Genomic DNA, 16,993 nt, shown 5'->3' with positions numbered 1-16,993 from the left:
TTTGTGCTTGTTTTCACAGAACCAAATCCATTTCTATTTCTTTCTTTGGAGTATTCGGACCCGTTTGTCTTCATGGACTAACATTTACTTCCATCCTATGGGATGTTTGGATATATACCTCTAAAAATTAATCACTCTCTGGATCCAAACAGCTGGACCCCTAATTGGCATCTTCTTCTTCTTTGATTGATCATGAGATAACGAACGAGTAGGATCGGAGTACTGTAGTATGTGCTTTTCAACAAGAACAAGGCACACGGACAGCAGGACAAAACACGCGTGACTGATAATGGTTGAGAAATATAAAATACTAAACCAGCGCTCGAGTCAGGATGGGCCGGCGGGCACTTGTACCAGATGGAGAATAAGTGCTTTGCCTTCGGCGATACGTTCCAAACTAATCAAACTTTAGAGGTCCCTACCTGAATCCCTATTTTTAAAGTAGAAGCCGAGAGTCAAAAAAAATTAACTCCAGCAAAACTCCTACTCGAATTTCTAGAATAGGGACTAGGGAGGCACCCAAATCCCTCCTCCTAGCCCTATTTCCCACGGGTCCTTGGAGAGGCCCCTACTCAGCCGGAACCGACAGCGCACACTCCTCCGCGCCACCGCACGAGTCATCCTGGTGGGAGGAGCGACGACCAGGACCTCGCCGCTGCAGAGTTCACCACTCGCCTAGCCCTATGCGCTGCTGCTCGCCCGGCGCCGCGCCGCTCGCCACCTAATATAGGCTCCCCTCCTTGCTCGGCGGCTACTGTCAGCTAGTCCCGTGCACCACTCCTCGCCCGTGGCGTGCTCCTCGTCGTCTGCCTTGCGAGCCTGGCCCCACGCGGCGCTCGCTGATTGGCCTCAGAGCACCGCTCGCTGTCACCGGGGCGTGCGGGAGAGAGCCGAGGAAAAGAGAGAGGTGAGGAAGGGATTTGAGAAGAAAATTAAAATGGAGACCGCTAAACAGTAAGGATTATTGCTGGAATTGAGGTTGAAAAATATAACCATATGAAATGAGATGAGCTCCTATTCCTTAAAAAAGTGGGGATCTTAATAGAGACTATTGCTGTAGTTGCTTTCATGTTTGCTGGGCTATGAGCTCCACAGTATATTTCAAACGCAAACAAACGAGCCATCCCACCCATCCGCGACCTCCCTTGGGCCCTTCCCTTGGCATCCAAAATCATGCAATGCAACGAGGACGACGGGAGGAGGAGGGCCGTCGCGTCGCGTAGCGCGTTGGCGCGGCGTCCGGAGTACGACTCCACTAGTGGTATTAAAAGACGAGACGACAATGGGATGGGATGGGATGGGATGCTGCACCAGCACCGGTCGCTCAATTGCATTGGTGCGGTGGGTGGTGGAGTCGACGACTCGATCCGTGGATCGTCGTGGAGAGGCGGAGGCGGCCAATGCAAGCCCATGCGGTTGCGCCTCAGAGTCTGTGCGCCCGTCGCGTTGCGTCAATGCAATGCAGCTGCATCTATCCCTCGCTTTGTCCTGCATTGCATTGGCCCCCCCTCTCTCTGCTCAAAGCCTGCTGGATTGAGTACCTGTCCTGTACGAGGTTAGTAGTAATGTGCTTGTGATTCGGCGGGAGTACTAAACCGTTGGTTCAGTTCAACAAACCGCGCGTACTAGTGCTGCTGGCTGCTGCAAGCTGTTGCCGGTCAGCCTGACGCGAAATTTCTTATGCTTTTTTATAATAATGGATCCGTGATCCTTCGGAGTAGTAGTAGTCCGCTGCGCTGTCCGCCTTAATTGGTCAATCGGCCGGCATCAATTCACTGCGTTCTGCTAGCATGTGCCGGAGGCTGGTGCTAAAATATTGTGAGAAGAAATTACTGCTGCCTGACTCGTGTTGGAGGCTGATGTTGGAATGTTATGAGAGGAAAATACTGTTAGTTGATGTTGGAGCAAAACAGCAGAACAAAGTGAATGTGGACGCTACTGCATTCCTTCGTAGTAGTAGCCACCGACCAGCAAGATCGATCTGGACGCCACAACAGAAATGTACTCCTCGCCTTCCCTGCAACCTGGCCGTCGTCTCGATCTTCCCTCCCAAATTAAGGCTCCGTTTAGATCTTTACTCGTAAACCCCGTAAATACAAAAAAAAAAAATCGCATCGAATATTTTGACACATGCATGGAGTACTAAATGAAGTCTATTTATAAAAATTTTGCATGGATGAGCTGTAAATCGCGAGACGAATCTAATGAGCATACTTAACTCATAATTTGCAACAGTGATGCTACAGTAACCATCCGCTAATTATGAATTAATCATGGATTAATTTGCATCATTAGATTCATCTCACGATTTATAACTCATCTGTACAAAAAGTTTTATAAATATATTTCATTTAGTCCTTCAAATTAGTAAAATTTCGTCGAAATTTTTTTTGCGCTCTATCTAAACACGACCTAAAATTACCTGTACGTTCGTGGCGTGTCACGCGCCCAGACCTCATGATCGGGCGAGCGGACAGCGGAGCCCCCATAAACTAGTACTACACGTTTCCACTTTGAGCAGCTGAGCTAGCTGATGATAGATGGAACTCAACAAGATGGTGCTAGCTTCTAGCCTTCAGATTTATCGACAGCTCAAAAGGCGCCGTCGTGGTGGTGCCATGCAAGAAGGCAGCGTCTACATATATACTCGATCCGGGAACTACTAGAAAGAAAGATTTGAGCAGATGGAAAACAGGCAGGCACCGCACGGGTTAATTAGTTGCCACCGACGGATAGATTCGATCGATCGGTGGATGTATAGATAGACATCGAAGATGCACGTATTCGCCGCTGCCATGCCAATGCATGCACAACACACGGCTAGGCAGCTAGCGCCACATGTTGCATTGGCTATCATGCATGGAGAGTAGATCTGGACACGGTTGCCATTTTTAATTTGTTACTACTATAAGCTTCTATTCTCCTAGGATATATTCTTGTTTCCTACTAGCTAGCTAGCTAGCTACTGGCTTTCAACTTTGGCTCAGCTCCGATCCAACCTTATTTTACTCGTGTAGTGCCGGACTTTCCTGTCATATTTCTCCAGGATGCCGTGTGCAAGTGAGGTGTCTGATTTTGACCATACCGGTGTAATGAATGACGACCTGAAACATTGAAGCCAAACTTGTCCTTATTGCAAACGTGGCGCCCGGGTACAAAGAATCGAGTCGTTGGAACCAAAGATCTTGTTTTTTCTTCTTCCATGAAAGACAAGGCATGAAGCTACCACTCAATTCTTGCTTGATGCCGCAATGTTTCGATTTTTTTTCTTGAACCAATTTTTCGTAATGTTTTAAGACAAGAAAAAAAAAGAGATGCGTCTCTGATCTCTTCTGGGTAGGGTAGGGTAGGGTCTAGAAAGGGTGATGAGTGGGTGACAAGATCGACTAGCTTGCGATGTGATGAGGTCATCACTTATTCAGCTATTCGGCGATTTATCACTGCAATAAAGATATTGGCAGCTCATGATCGATAGGGGTACAACATCACATTAGTTTTTGGCTGGACTTTAATTAGTGTTGGGAGTTCATATGTGCAGGATCATCACCCTCCGGTGGTCCAGTGGTGATCATTTTACAGCCAAGAAATAGCAAAAACAACTTGCTTATTCTCAAGATGGGCATGGAGATGCATGTTAATATATAACTCGTGTTAATTCCCTTGAAATAATAATCCTGCAACTCTAATTTCCTCCATTCTGTAACAACCTGCCCGGATACTCCGGACATGGAGTTTCTAGTTCATGTAAATTGGTCATCTGGGTCCCACAAATATAATAAACACACACTCTCTCTCCCTCACAGCTCACTCTCCCTCACGTTCACTCTCTCCCTTTCACTCCCTCATGAACTCTCCCTCTCCCTCATAAGCTCTCCCCCTCCATGAGGCCCTAGGTGCAAATCCCCCATCTAAACGTGATTTCAAAGCCAAGGAAGATTCAAATCGGGTGGGGAACCTTCCTCCCCACGAGTTCCTCCCAAGGGTGCCTTGGATTTCAAATTCCTCATTCAAGAAAAAGCTCATCCTAGGTATTCAACTTGTGCCGCCCCGATCTATGTTTCTAGGAGGTTCTAAGTGATTTCTTTTGGTCAATCAACTCCATATGCATCCTTCAACTAGGATTCAAGAGGGTTTCAAATTTGGTGGGGTGGTTTTGTCACAATCAAAATTTCAGTTTTTGGGGCGAAAATGCTGTCAAGCCCGGAAACTCCGGGTATAAGCCCGGAAACTCCGGGTTTTGAACACTCCGGGCGGAACTCCGGGTATAGGCCCGGAAACTCCGGATTTGTGAGTCCGGATACTCTGAGAAGGTGCCCGGATACTCCGGAAATGTTGTCCCGGATACTCCGGGTATGTGCCCGGATACTCCGGATTTTTGGTCTCGAATCTGAACGGCGGTGAATGTAAAACTAGGTTTATTAGCTTTATATTTTCATGCTCGGTAGGGGAGAACTATAAAGTGTGTTGTTTGACAATTTTTACATGTAATTTTTTATGGTGCTAGATAAAATGTTTTTATAGTTTATAAATGCATAGTTGGAGTTAGGAGAATTCTAAAAATACAAAACTAGTTGGGTTAACTTTGTGTAGACTCATGTAAGGTTTAAGTAACCTCCGCCAGTGTAGTTGTTTATAGTTAGACATTATCGACCTTGCGCTTGTATTACTCTACTTTTTATTGCATTATCCATGCATTCATACATATGCATCGTTGCACCTCACTTAGGACGCTAGATGTACGACGTGTGTACGTGAAGCCCGCGGTGCGGAGTTGAACCACAAGACGGTGTTTGGCGGATATCTCCAGAAGAAGGAAGGACCCTAAGAAGCAACCGAAGACCCGGCCCAAGGTCGGAAGGGCCCAAGGCCTTGATAGCTTTAACACTAACTTAGTGTTACCCTCAAGCAAGCCCCGGTGCATGTCCTATTATTTTAAATTATGACTCACTATGTATATGTTTTATCTATTACTTGTGCATTACATATTAGGGATTGATTGGAACCCTACCTGCATAATCCCTAGGTTTCCTTGAGTTTACTAGTAAGTCTAGGTCGATAGCGGTGCTAGGCTAAATAAGTCCGGTAGAAGTCGGGTGGCTTCGTGTCACTCGCGAGACACAGGAAAACTTTAGAAGCCGAGTAATTGCCGGTTACTCGCGAGATGCATTATTATCGTTGTACATCAGTATTGTTGAAGTGGTTTGAAATGGTTATGGAAATGTGAGACCGGGCGGGGATGATGGTATTAGGTTTGGCAGCAGGACAGGGTTCCTGGGTGTCTTAGCCCCGTCTGTGTCGATTAAGGACCGGTGGATGTGGCAGTGCTGATCGGGGATTGAATTGTACTAACCGCATACCGGGAGTAGGAGGTAGTCGAAACCGGTAAGCCGAGTACTGCCTTGCTTCGAAAGTACAGGACTTCAACTCACCTCCTGGGGTAGTCGAGTAGTCGCGGAGAAATGGGGATGCATGTTTACTTTTGGTGGTCTCACGTTGAGCTCGGCTGACCATATGATGGTGGGGCGGTCCTGTAGTTTGAGGCGGGGAGGGGAATGGTTGGCATGTATAGTCCGACGGGGCAAATACGTGCCGTGTTGGTTAGGTCCACCTTGCAAGGTTAAATCGGATCGATTCGCCGTGTCTCGCGGTTATGAGGGCCTTGGTCTCTTTGTCACACCGTAGCAAATGAGATAGGATATTAGAAACATAAAAATGGATACTATTCTGAATCTTAATTTGGATGCCCCAACTTGAGTGTTTAGATAGGCAAATATTAGTAAGAGTTTATCTATCTAAAATATGCGGCTAAAACATGGAAAGTAAGGATACACCTCTAGTTGCTTTTTCTGCAAAACAAACCACCAGCCAAAGGCCGTGCATGTCTAGATATGTGGGCTAAGTTATACTCACTGGTCGGGTAAGTCTTGCTGAGTATTAGTATACTCAGAGTTTGTTGTTTACCCTATTTCATGTATAGAAGCTAACTAGGTCTCACATCGGTGGGCTCGATGTGGCGCCTCGTCTTTCCGTCTCGGTAGTCCTCGACTTATTTAGTTCATTTTGTTTACTTTCGAGTAAAAATGCTCTGTAAGCTAGATTCTCGTCCACTGCTATCATTTCATTTGTAAATTTTAAATTTAACCTGCTTTGTAAAAGTCTTGCTATTTTTTTTATTTTTGTAATATTGTTATTTTGCTGGTACCTTCTGCACTCGCCTTCGTGCGGGACTTCTGGTGTGTTTCGATCGGCCTGTGGGTTGGAAGCAATCTGTCAAGTTACACTTAATTAAACTAATGCACCAAAGGACGGCGGTTACGCTTAATTAAACGTTTTAACTCGGCGGGTCTGTCACACATTCTCTCCGGGAAAAAAATTAAAACCGAGTCACTAGACTAGCACGAGCTTAATAACAAAATACTACTCCATACAAATCGCAGTTCTTAACAAATTATACAAGTAGTTTTCTGGTACCACCTTGTCCAGACAAAAGAAAACGTTGATGTTTCTGGTGCATATATTTTTTTATTGTGGAATGGTCATTTTAAACCGAATGGATATATTACCCGCAAAAAAAAACGAATGGATATATAGCCGACGCGGCTTATAATTAATAGGCTCGGTACCACGATAGGTTGTTGTATGTCAGTGTTGATGAAGCAACTAACGCCTACTAGCAATAGGATGACGTACAGCGGCTTGACTGATGGGTTCAAACTACAGGGGCTTTAGGCCCTGTTTAGATTTTTACATGGAAACACAAAAAAGCCATAAACACATTAAAGTGAAACGGAATCTTGCTAATTTGAAGCACTAAATAAAGTCTATTTACAAAACTTTTTGCATGGATGACTGTAAATCGCGAGACGAATCTAATGAGCCTACTTAATCCATAATTTGCAATAGTGATGCTACAGTAACCATCCGCTAATTATTGATTAAACATGAATTAATTAGCATCATTAGATTCGTCTCGCGATTTACAACCCATCTATGCAAAAAGTTTTGCAAATAGACTTCATTTAATACTTCAAATGCCTTGTTTACATCTTTACAAGTTTTTGCAAAATGAACTAAACACACCCTTAGTTTATTTGTTTGCCCGATGATAGATCTCCATGGACAGAATATATATGTTTACTTTATGTCCATCCTTTTTTGAGGAAAAAAAAAGATAATAACGGGGACCTTGTTGTTGTTGCAGCAACGAACCAGAAGGTCGAGGACAAATAAATTTGGATGGATCCGTCGACGGGCGGTCGCCACTTGCAGGCTCCCATCTCTCGCCATTATTCCCTTCCGGTGAAGAACAAACAGGCGAGCAAGGAGGAACGCTTGGCGAGGAAGAAACGCACGATACACGTACTGCCGCGGCTGCTAGTAGTGGCCGGCGAACAGGCATGGGGGGTGAGGTCAGGCGAAGCGAACAGGACAGAGAGCAAGCGGCCGCGAGGATAGGGGGGGGGGGGGGGGGGTATGGTATCGAGCAAGTAGAGAGAGCAGCCAACAAGACAGCAGGCGTGCACGTGTGGGGGCGGAGGGGCGTCGGCACCCGCGTGTCCGCAAACCGATTCTTTGGACGCATCACCGGCGGCCAGAGCCGCGGATTTAACGCGAGCTCACGAGCCAAGGCCCAAGGCCCCTCTGTTGGTTGGAGGCTTGCGCTGCGGCCACCTGAGCTGGGTTGGCTGTGGCTGGTCTCCGGACGCGACCGCTCGCTTGTTTCCTTGCTTTGCCCCCGCCCCCGCCCGCCTCGGCTCCGTTGGACGCTAGCCACCGCCGGAAACGGATGCCGCGAACAAACGGATAGGAACAAAGCCCCAGCCCGCCCGCCTGCCACGCCGCGCCACCGCCTTATGCCACGCCGTGCCGTGCGTGGGAACCAACAGGTGTTTTGGTAGGGCCTTGGTCTTGGGCTGGCCGGTTCCCGTGGCGTGGAGCGGGGGGTGCTGGTTTGTTTGGACGCGTCCCCCCTGCGCCAGCTGCCAAGCTAACCTTTTGTCTGGCTTTGGTTGGAGCCAGGCACGGCACGGTGGCGGGGCGCGCATCAGCAGCGCCTATCCGTGGCGCTACGGGACGGCCGCGTCCGCTTGGCGCCACCCGCCCAAGCGGCCTGGCGTGCCGTTTTTTCCCACGTTATTCTAGGACATCCCCTTGTCACCTTCTGCAGCTGCCCTTATGCTCTCCACTACTCTCTCCATCACAAATGCTGCTAGTACCAATCTAGCTAGTGCCCCCTCCTGATTATACTAACTACTACTGGAATATATTATCATTCATTTTGTGTCACTGATCTATGTATATATAGTCTAGGATTTAGGAACAGAAATTCTGACGCCCTGCTTACGGCCGCGAGAGGGGTGATAGAACGAACGGAACCTGATTCTGGTGCCCCTATGACGGACGGACGGACGCATCAGGCGATGATGTTAGCGTCCGTTGCCACTTGGTCCTCTCCTCCCTGCAACCATCCTTTCTGGAACCGTCCCTGAGAAGTGACAACACAGACCACCAGCAGCGCCAGGGTCAGGCACATCGCCGTAAGATTCACGGATGGATCAAAAGTTACCGAAAGCACACTGTTACCTGATCATAGCTGGAGGGAGGGAGAGCCTCAACCAACCAAAGATGACACAAACAAGAATCAAACACCGACCAGACAAGGCGCCGACCGTGAATTGGTCTCGGCACATGGTCGAACCCATAACCCTGTAGGTACGCAGCTGTGCATGGTCCGTAGCTGCAATCTTTATGTTTCCCTGTCGACCTCCACTCAAACAAAGCCGAGCCAACAACAGACATCACATAGTCCAACCGACTGAGTAGCAGATATTTATATGCCACCTCATTCCATGAGTAATCCCATATCGTACGATCTAGTGACCACATAAGAGTACTCTAAACAGGACGTCAAACCATGCTAATACCTTTCTTAGCAGTGACTACATTACATCCTCTGAAACTCCCGGTGTTCGATGGCACCATTTGCTTCAGAACATGAAAGCCTTGCAGTTGAATAACTAAGGCCCTAAGGGCGCTAGTCAGCTATACACAAAAAGACGGAAACCCTATCACCAAGAGGGTGATACAAAAGCCTGCTATGTCAGTCTGAAACTAGTTCCGAATATTTCGTCCATCGCCACAGAAAAGCTCGAAGATATTTCGGCTTGCTCCTCCATTTACCTTCTTGCTCTTGTTTTTCAACATCTCCTCTTGCGCATGGGTATCACCATCCTACGACATTGTAAATGAAATTTTCAGTTCAAAGAAATGAGCTGAAGTATTTTGCGATACACAGCATTGGAACACAAAGGATAAGACACGTAGTACAGCAATTTGTACTTAGTATGAGTAACTGTTCACAAAGATAAAGAACAGATGGGACCTACAAGTGTGGAGTATGCCTGCGCCAGGAAGAATGGAGTTGGATATAGCTCTATAACAGCTAGTGCAGCTTCTTCGGTTACTTGTGGCACCTGCATTACATGCATGATCGATTCTGATACTTTTGCATTCAACTAAGGCTAATGAACCGATGGATAATAACTTTCATGATGGGGGCAAATATTGCCCAGTTACCTGCATAAGTTGAAGGGCAAATATTTCGCTCACTGTTGTTTTCTCAAGATCACAGCACTTCCTCTTAAACTCATCATAGGTTGGGCAAACACGAGAAGTTTTAGCATAAATTGAGAAGTTTGCATCATAGTATTTGATTATTGACAGCGTAAGATAGCAATATCTCCTTTGAGTATCAGCAAACCCACTGGTTCTCTGAACATCAAATCCATCGAGAATCTCAGTGGTGAAACAGCTGAAAATAAATTGCAGGGAGCAATTAAAAAGCCATGCATCTGGCACTTCACTTTGGTAGTTAGCAAGTATAGGCATTCACATATAAAGTAAGTGACAAAAATAACAATAATTAAGATGTCAACAAAGGGACAAATGTACTAGTGTTCAGCATAACATTATGACTGGAGCAGTATACATACGCTGTTTTAATCCTCTCTGGTGCATCTGGATGGTTTGGATCACCTTCAACAAGATAAATCAGCTTCCTTAGCCCGCATCTCTACAAAGATGCAAGAAATGAAAGTACCATATGATGTCATGGCTAAAATAAACAAAATAACTTGGTAATTCCTGCAAGTTCATTAACATGAGCAAAGACTTCTCTGTGAAAAAGATTCGCAGTCTATAGACTCACACTTATAATCACCATACCCCTTTATCATATCATTGCCTAAGATGAGATACTTTATGATTTTAAGTTCACAAAGATTAAAAATAACCTCTGTAAAGGTTAGATTAGGGCCACATTGGACTGGCCAATAGCATTCGACATGTGCAAAGATGTGAATCCTTGACGTGATACACTCCTGGTTAATTCAACATTTCTTTATGTTCAGAATACATGCCGCTATAGTCTCTGAATGACTGCTACAGTTGCCTCCAAGATCATGGCAGCAAACACATATATGATTTAAACATCCAACTATTTGCAGCATTATTCACTGATGAATAGAGCAACACATTTTAGTCCCAAGCAAATTGGGGTAGGCTAGAGATGAAACCCAACATGATCAACCAACAAAAAGGAAAAACTAATGTTAAAAAATTAAAAAGGCATTAATGATAGTAATAATTAGTGGAGGGGTCTACACCGTAAGTGAGTTTGCCACAACAACCCATCAGGATTATCACAAAAAACAATCTAAGGCATGGAATATTTAACAGTCTAAGCTGAAAGTACAAAGAAGGAAGAGGGGAGTGAATGTTCAAGGCTTTATAAGGACAGCTGAAGCAAGTGGAAGTTCAGAAGGTACCTTGAGCCTTAATTTCTGATCTCTGTATCTGTTGTCTGCAATTGAGCCATCTAAATCCAAAACCTCTTTCCTTTCAACAATGAAATCAAGAACATACTCTGTGTGATCTTTCCTATGACGAGCAATCCAAATACCATCGCCCACAGGTAACTTTCTAATCTGGATGACAAGGTTGAAACTGAGAAATCAAAACCACTTTCTCTAGCAGATTACACAAACAGATCAATCGAGAATTACACCTTAACCTTTTTATGTTGAAAAAGAAAAACAAAGATATATCAAACAGGATATATTCTGGACGTTCATAAGTTAAAATCAAATGGGTTGCAATGTTGTCTACAATGTGACATGAGACACTGATGCCACCTTGAGCATAAGGAAGCAAGCTCTGTAGGCTGAAAGCATCAGAGCAATTGGGACAGACAAAAACTCAACCAAGTGATCCTATTATTTCTGTCAATTTTTCCTATATTTTGTGCCATTTGTCTTTTTCCAGACTTTTCTATGATTCTATTTTTAGTCAAATGTTAGTTATTTTTCAGATTTTTTGTTAATTGTCAAATATCACTGAAACTGATGATACTTGGATTCAAATGGCCCATTTTTTAAACATGCTAATATGCTATGTAGTAGAGGAATAAATGTAAGGGGAGGAAAATATAGTAGCAAATGAAATCACATCTCAGTTTAGTGTCATATATTAGACATCCCTAATTAGTATGACTATTTCCCTACTTTCATGTCTATGAAAGAGAGAAAGTAGGATATGATGAAGACTGTACATAACTCTGGTTCCTACTAACCTCTACAGGTACATGGATCTGTGAACGAATGTTATCGGCAACTTTTCTTGAACGAGACCTACACAAAAAGGTAACAAACATGAGAACCCAATTCCATGCACAGCAAATACACTGAATAGAACCGAATCAACGAGACATCCAAAAAATGTTTTGCAGCCATAATAGTGTTGGCATATGGATAAATATTACTGAAAAAGGAATAAAAAATTACAATTGTATACCTAATAAACCTACGAAGTCAAGTCACATATCAGAGTTGTGTGCAGAAATAGTAGAGTAAATCACACCAGCCATACCAAAACTTGTGTCATGATTATAAACATTGCATAAGGTAACCTTGTGATAAATTGAATGACTTTTTCAAAAATATGCAGCAATGATGGTACAAACCCAAATTTTTCACGATCATCTAATATGAACACAACTTCATAAGCTTCAAGAAAATTTTCATTGGATTGACGAGGTGGCATAGCTAGTATATCATTGTCCAGCATATTGAATTTAGCAGGACCCTGCTTGTAGAAGATAAAAAATAACAGTATGTTTCAATATAAATATTTTTTTAAAAAAAAGATATGCTGAGAAAGTTTTTGCATCAAATCAAAAGTCAAACATACCATTGTACTAGAAAATTGCCTCTCAAATATTCCTTGGGATGATAGAGGAGAAACAGAAACTGGATAATCTGGCTGTCCACAATCTGTAGTTGGTCCCTTGCCTGCAAAGAAATGCAGGAATCAGCTTTTTTTTAGGGCTATGTAGGAATCAGCTGGAAACTATCTAAAGCAAGCGTGGTGATATCAAGAAACAGAACTGCATGTTTTCAATTTTGGTGATCACCCCTTTCAGTGAATTCTTCAGAACTCGCAACTGGTAGCAGAATGAATTGGAATGCAGAGGAACAAAAATGCAAACATAGTTCTATGAGTATATGCAATATTAACAGAAATCAGTCAACACCATTGAGAAGAATGTTTTTTCTATAAGGTTCTTCTGAATCTGAATCGCAGCAAATGATTTCTTCATCACTGTAATTCTGCACATGATAAGAGAAACCATGAGTTAGAAATGTACCATACTACCATGGCATCTAGCATGATGGGAGAAAATATGCCATAGTAGGGTTTCCCCCTAGTGCATCATTTCCAGAAAAGAAAGAATGCCAGTAAGTTGAACACATACAAGCTGGAATTATGCAATATTTTTAATATTATATTTAAACAGCAAGTGTGAGTAAATCTCCAATATATCAGTATCATAGGAATGTATTGCAAGTAATAGAAGCTCCTTACAAATTGGAAATCTTTTGATCGGGTATAGGAATAGCTCTTCGGCAAAAAGAATTTAAACAACTGAAGTTATTTTTCCTTGTCACATTATCACGGAACCTACAAATATTCTGGTGGAGCATGTGAGTATGCAGAATTAATCAACTATATAAAAGGCTATACAGTTTGAACAAATGCATAATATTAAGCCTTGCTCTGCTATTGAAGTTTAAAAACTGAAAAGCACTTTTATTTGTGTCAGGCCAGGAACCAAGACTGAATAAATATAAATTTGGGAAACTTCATAAAGATAGCAACTCAATAAGACATCAAAGGACACCGTCATGTCTTTCATCATACCTAAACATCGAGAATATTCTGTGAAATGGTTTGTATAGCTATCTTAACATTGTTAGCATGGGGGAAAACCCTGTTAGAAAAGGGCAGGCCTTACAGTAGTTTGAACTTGACTTGCAGCAGATGCATTGTGAGCATTGGTTATCATTAAAGGCCCTGCAGAATCATCTAATCCAGACCGTGAAAGGCAATCACGAGCAGTGCTTTCCCCTTCTCCAGTTAACAAATACCTACAAAATTCACCAAGCCAACGCCAAGCTATGCTTAACATCTCAAAAGAATGTTGATGCTTGATGAAAAAAAAAACAGAGCAGAAGATACATGACATACAAATTGAATAAACTACAAGAGACAATTCTCCTGCTGTTGCACAGGATAAAATGAAGAAAAGATCAGCGCAGAAGAGGGAGATGACTAAAAGATCAAGATAGATGAGAATGGGATCCACTTTGTGTGACTAAAAAGACGGTAGGTCTCAAAATCATGATGGACATCCACAAGGTTATTAAACACATGTTGCACAACCATATTGCGGGCTCTACAGGTGCAAAGGGCTACGGAATAGGTTACTCGACCTCTTTTATCTCTATCTCAATAGAACTATGACATGGAGTAATTAACCTTAACAAAAATCTTCCTGTAACATTTTCAGGAGATAAGAGAATATTAGGCAGCCTAATGTACATGATAAAATCAAACAGCAAACGGCTAATATATCTGTTAGCATACAAAATCACTTTACTTTGTTAACGTAACAAGTTTTCTCACAACAAATAATAAAAAATGCAAGTGCACTGATGTGATAATTTCTAGCCCTTGCCCCTTGGGAGCAATCTGGTGGCTTCCTAAACATTGTTTTAACAGTGGGAACACTCTGATAATATCCATCAATCCTTCACAGCCCATCCAATCATCAAATTATCCTTTCAGAATCCTCTTCTTAAGAAAATGTTACTATTTGTAGAGACCAAACATACACCTACGACACATAGTTAGAACAAGGTCTGCGGCCTGTTTTTCTGCTACAGCATCTCTTAAATCATGAGGGTCTATGTGTAATCTTTTGTATAGGCAAGTATTTGTCTTGCCAAAGAAAAAAAATGCAGAATAGGTGCACAGAGCCCAAAACATTGCTCCATCAATGACAACAGTTAAACGTTTGTAACTGCATTCTCTAAACTCAACAAGTCTTCATCAAAGAAAAAAAAAGGTCATATGCTAACCCAGACATGGAAGATGAAACTAGTGTATTCCTCTGCTGGATTATGCCTCTTGATGACAAGTCCTTTGGACATCAATGTCTTCATGCAGCTCCAGCCAGTATACCAGTCCTTCCCAAAACTCTGTTTTGCTTTACTTTTATTCGGACTGCTCAAAATAGCAGCTAGTTAATAATGCACTAAAAATAGCAGGTGCTATCTATGACAGCATAAATTTACTTCAAAACAGTACCCAATCGCGTCTCGCGACAGACCGCTGGCTTCGGCAGCATCAATAAGCTCTTGTTTCATCATAAATTCTTTCCCTTTAATCTTTGCCCTGTACAGAAAATCAATTGTTATATGATCTCTTCCAGAAAACTTAGGTATCCTTCTCGACAAATATTAAAATATATCCCAGAATAATCATACCTGTGGAGTGTGATCAGTATGGCGTAAGCAGCAGTGTTCTTCCCTGGCAAATAACGCTTTGGTCCTCTTGTTTTCTTTCCTGTAAGAATAAACAACATTTTTCAAACTTCACAGAAGAACATGAATGGATAGCCTAAAAGAGGAGGATTTTAAAGGACATATAGTCAAGTACTCAAGTATATAAACAATTACACCCTCTCCTGCGACATTACCTTTTACGGAAGACAAGTCCTGACTGGAGTCTGCAAAGAATCCTTCCATATGCCTTAAGAGCCACTGACCAACACCCCTGACAACAATTGATAGAACACAACATAGATTAATACTGTAAATCTGTAATATGAAATGCTACATTGAAAATGCCGTATGATACAGCACAAGTTCAAAGCACAGTGCTCATGTAGCATTAGGGAAAAATCAAGTATTTCAGACCTATATGATTACATATAATATTAACTTGCAAAAACTTCAACCTTATCAGAAAATAGAGGACCTACAAATCGACTATGTTTACTTGGGGAAATCAAATCCCAATGTACAATACAAATTGCAGACTAACAAAGATTACAGTGTTATTGAACATTGCAAACGCAAGTATGTGACATTACATCCCAAGATGTGAAAATGATGAGTTCCTGAGATGTTGGAAACAACCAGAACCAAGGTGAGTCTCCAGTTCAGATTAGCAAAATGAGCACTACTGCATGCCAAAACTACAGAGCAATTCATGCAATTTACAGTATTCCAGTGTTAGAACGGGGGATGAGCCCCTGATTCGATTAGCTAAATGAATGCGCCAGCATGGCAAAATTACAAAGTAGATCACAGGTCTTACAGTATCCACTATTAGGCGCCAGAAACAACATAAAACAAACGTTCTCTATCCAATTCCAGTTCGAAATGAAGCATCCTCACCAACACAATGCATCCACTCAGCACGAAAAAAAATCAAACAAACCCTTGCCTCAATGCAGCATTTCACACCCATCGACTGGGGAGCGGTGCGAGGGGACACGAGCAGAGAAAGCAAACGTACTTGATCTTCGAGAAGTCCCTCAGCGTCCTGATGGGCTCCTTAGCGGCACAGAGGCTCCGGTTGGCCTTGGCGATCGTGAGGTAGTTGTTCTCCGAGAGCCCGTCCGGTTCCTGCATCATAGCCCGCCACTTCTCCAGGAAGAATCGAGATAGCGCCTCGTTCTCCTGGTGTTGCACCTTGAGCTGCTTCGGCACCGGCAGCGCCGGCTTCGGCGGCTTCGGCTGCTTCGGCGCCGGAGCCCGCATCAGCGAAGGTTTGAGGCTTGGGGTGGAAGGGGATCGCCGGGTTGGGAATTGGGGGTGAGGCTAGGGTTTGGGGTTTCGGAGTGGGGAGGAGGAAGAGCCCGCCATGGAGACTTAGGGTTTCGAGGGATTTTCTGAGTTTTGCGGTCGGGTCGGGTGCTTTGAAATTGAAAGCATCTTCTAATCGTTGGCCTGTTTTAAGCCCAATATAGAGAAGACCCACTACTTGGGCTCAGGTCGTACTTAAAGCCCAATGTTCACCGAGGCGAGTTGGGCATGTCGCTCAATGTCGCAAATATTAGGAGTCCCTCAGGCTACTGACAGTCAAACTATCGCACAAGGTTTAATAACTATTTTTTATTTTGGAACAAATTTTTTTTATTTCCAAACATTTTTTTGTATTGCTAGAATAATTAAAAAATTGTTCTGGAACAAAATAAATTAGCCTGTTTGTTGGGCCATAAAATTTGTAGTGGGTGATAGGTCTGCTAGGGGTCACCCGCGTGACCCCAGCAGCGCCCAATGCCGCAAATATTAGGAGTCACTCAGGCTACTGAATAAAAAGACACAAGACGTCTGCTTTTGATTTATAGGATCGGTTGACGGACAAAACAGAAAATTACTCGAGTAGCAGCGTTTAGGAATTCCGTTGATTATTATAGGACAAAATAAATATACCAGTGCCCGGCCTCTAGTACAGTCGGTAATTTCTACAGATCTGATACAGAACATTTCATCATATTATCCAAGCCTAATTCAACGTCGTGGCAGCACAGCAGAGGCTTCAACAGAGGTGACCAAAACTCATGTTATCCAGTTGATTTCCACGC

The 16,993-nt window shown here is 43.3% G+C and overlaps 1 protein-coding gene across 3 annotated transcripts; it reads right to left on the bottom strand.

Annotated features, from left to right (window-relative positions):
• Positions 1-8,803: 8,803 nt before the first annotated feature.
• Positions 8,804-16,318, bottom strand: LOC120709226 (crossover junction endonuclease MUS81-like). Of its 3 annotated transcripts, none has more exons than XM_039994777.1 (15): positions 15,922-16,318; positions 15,098-15,174; positions 14,886-14,964; positions 14,707-14,793; positions 14,509-14,622; positions 13,352-13,484; positions 12,922-13,028; positions 12,590-12,665; positions 12,247-12,347; positions 11,630-11,687; positions 10,827-10,985; positions 9,993-10,072; positions 9,577-9,811; positions 9,387-9,473; positions 8,804-9,231 (listed from the first exon to the last, which is right to left on the bottom strand). In XM_039994777.1, the coding sequence occupies exons 1-15, from the start codon at positions 16,164-16,166 to the stop codon at positions 9,112-9,114; spliced, it is 1,758 nt and encodes a 585-aa protein (XP_039850711.1). In that variant the 5' UTR covers positions 16,167-16,318; the 3' UTR covers positions 8,804-9,111. The 3 variants fall into 3 exon arrangements, with proteins under 3 accessions (XP_039850711.1, XP_039850709.1, XP_039850710.1); XM_039994775.1 differs by lacking the exon at positions 12,922-13,028 and adding an exon at positions 11,966-12,141; XM_039994776.1 differs by lacking the exon at positions 12,922-13,028 and adding an exon at positions 12,020-12,141 and having other exon boundaries at positions 15,922-16,317.
• Between the last annotated feature and the right edge of the window lie 675 nt (positions 16,319-16,993).

The sequence above is a fragment of the Panicum virgatum genome, chromosome 5K, assembly GCF_016808335.1.
Source record: "Panicum virgatum strain AP13 chromosome 5K, P.virgatum_v5, whole genome shotgun sequence".
Taxonomy (NCBI): Eukaryota; Viridiplantae; Streptophyta; class Magnoliopsida; order Poales; family Poaceae; genus Panicum; species Panicum virgatum.
The sequence above is the reverse complement of the archived record's forward strand: the minus strand, read 5'-3'. Positions and strand labels throughout refer to the sequence as shown.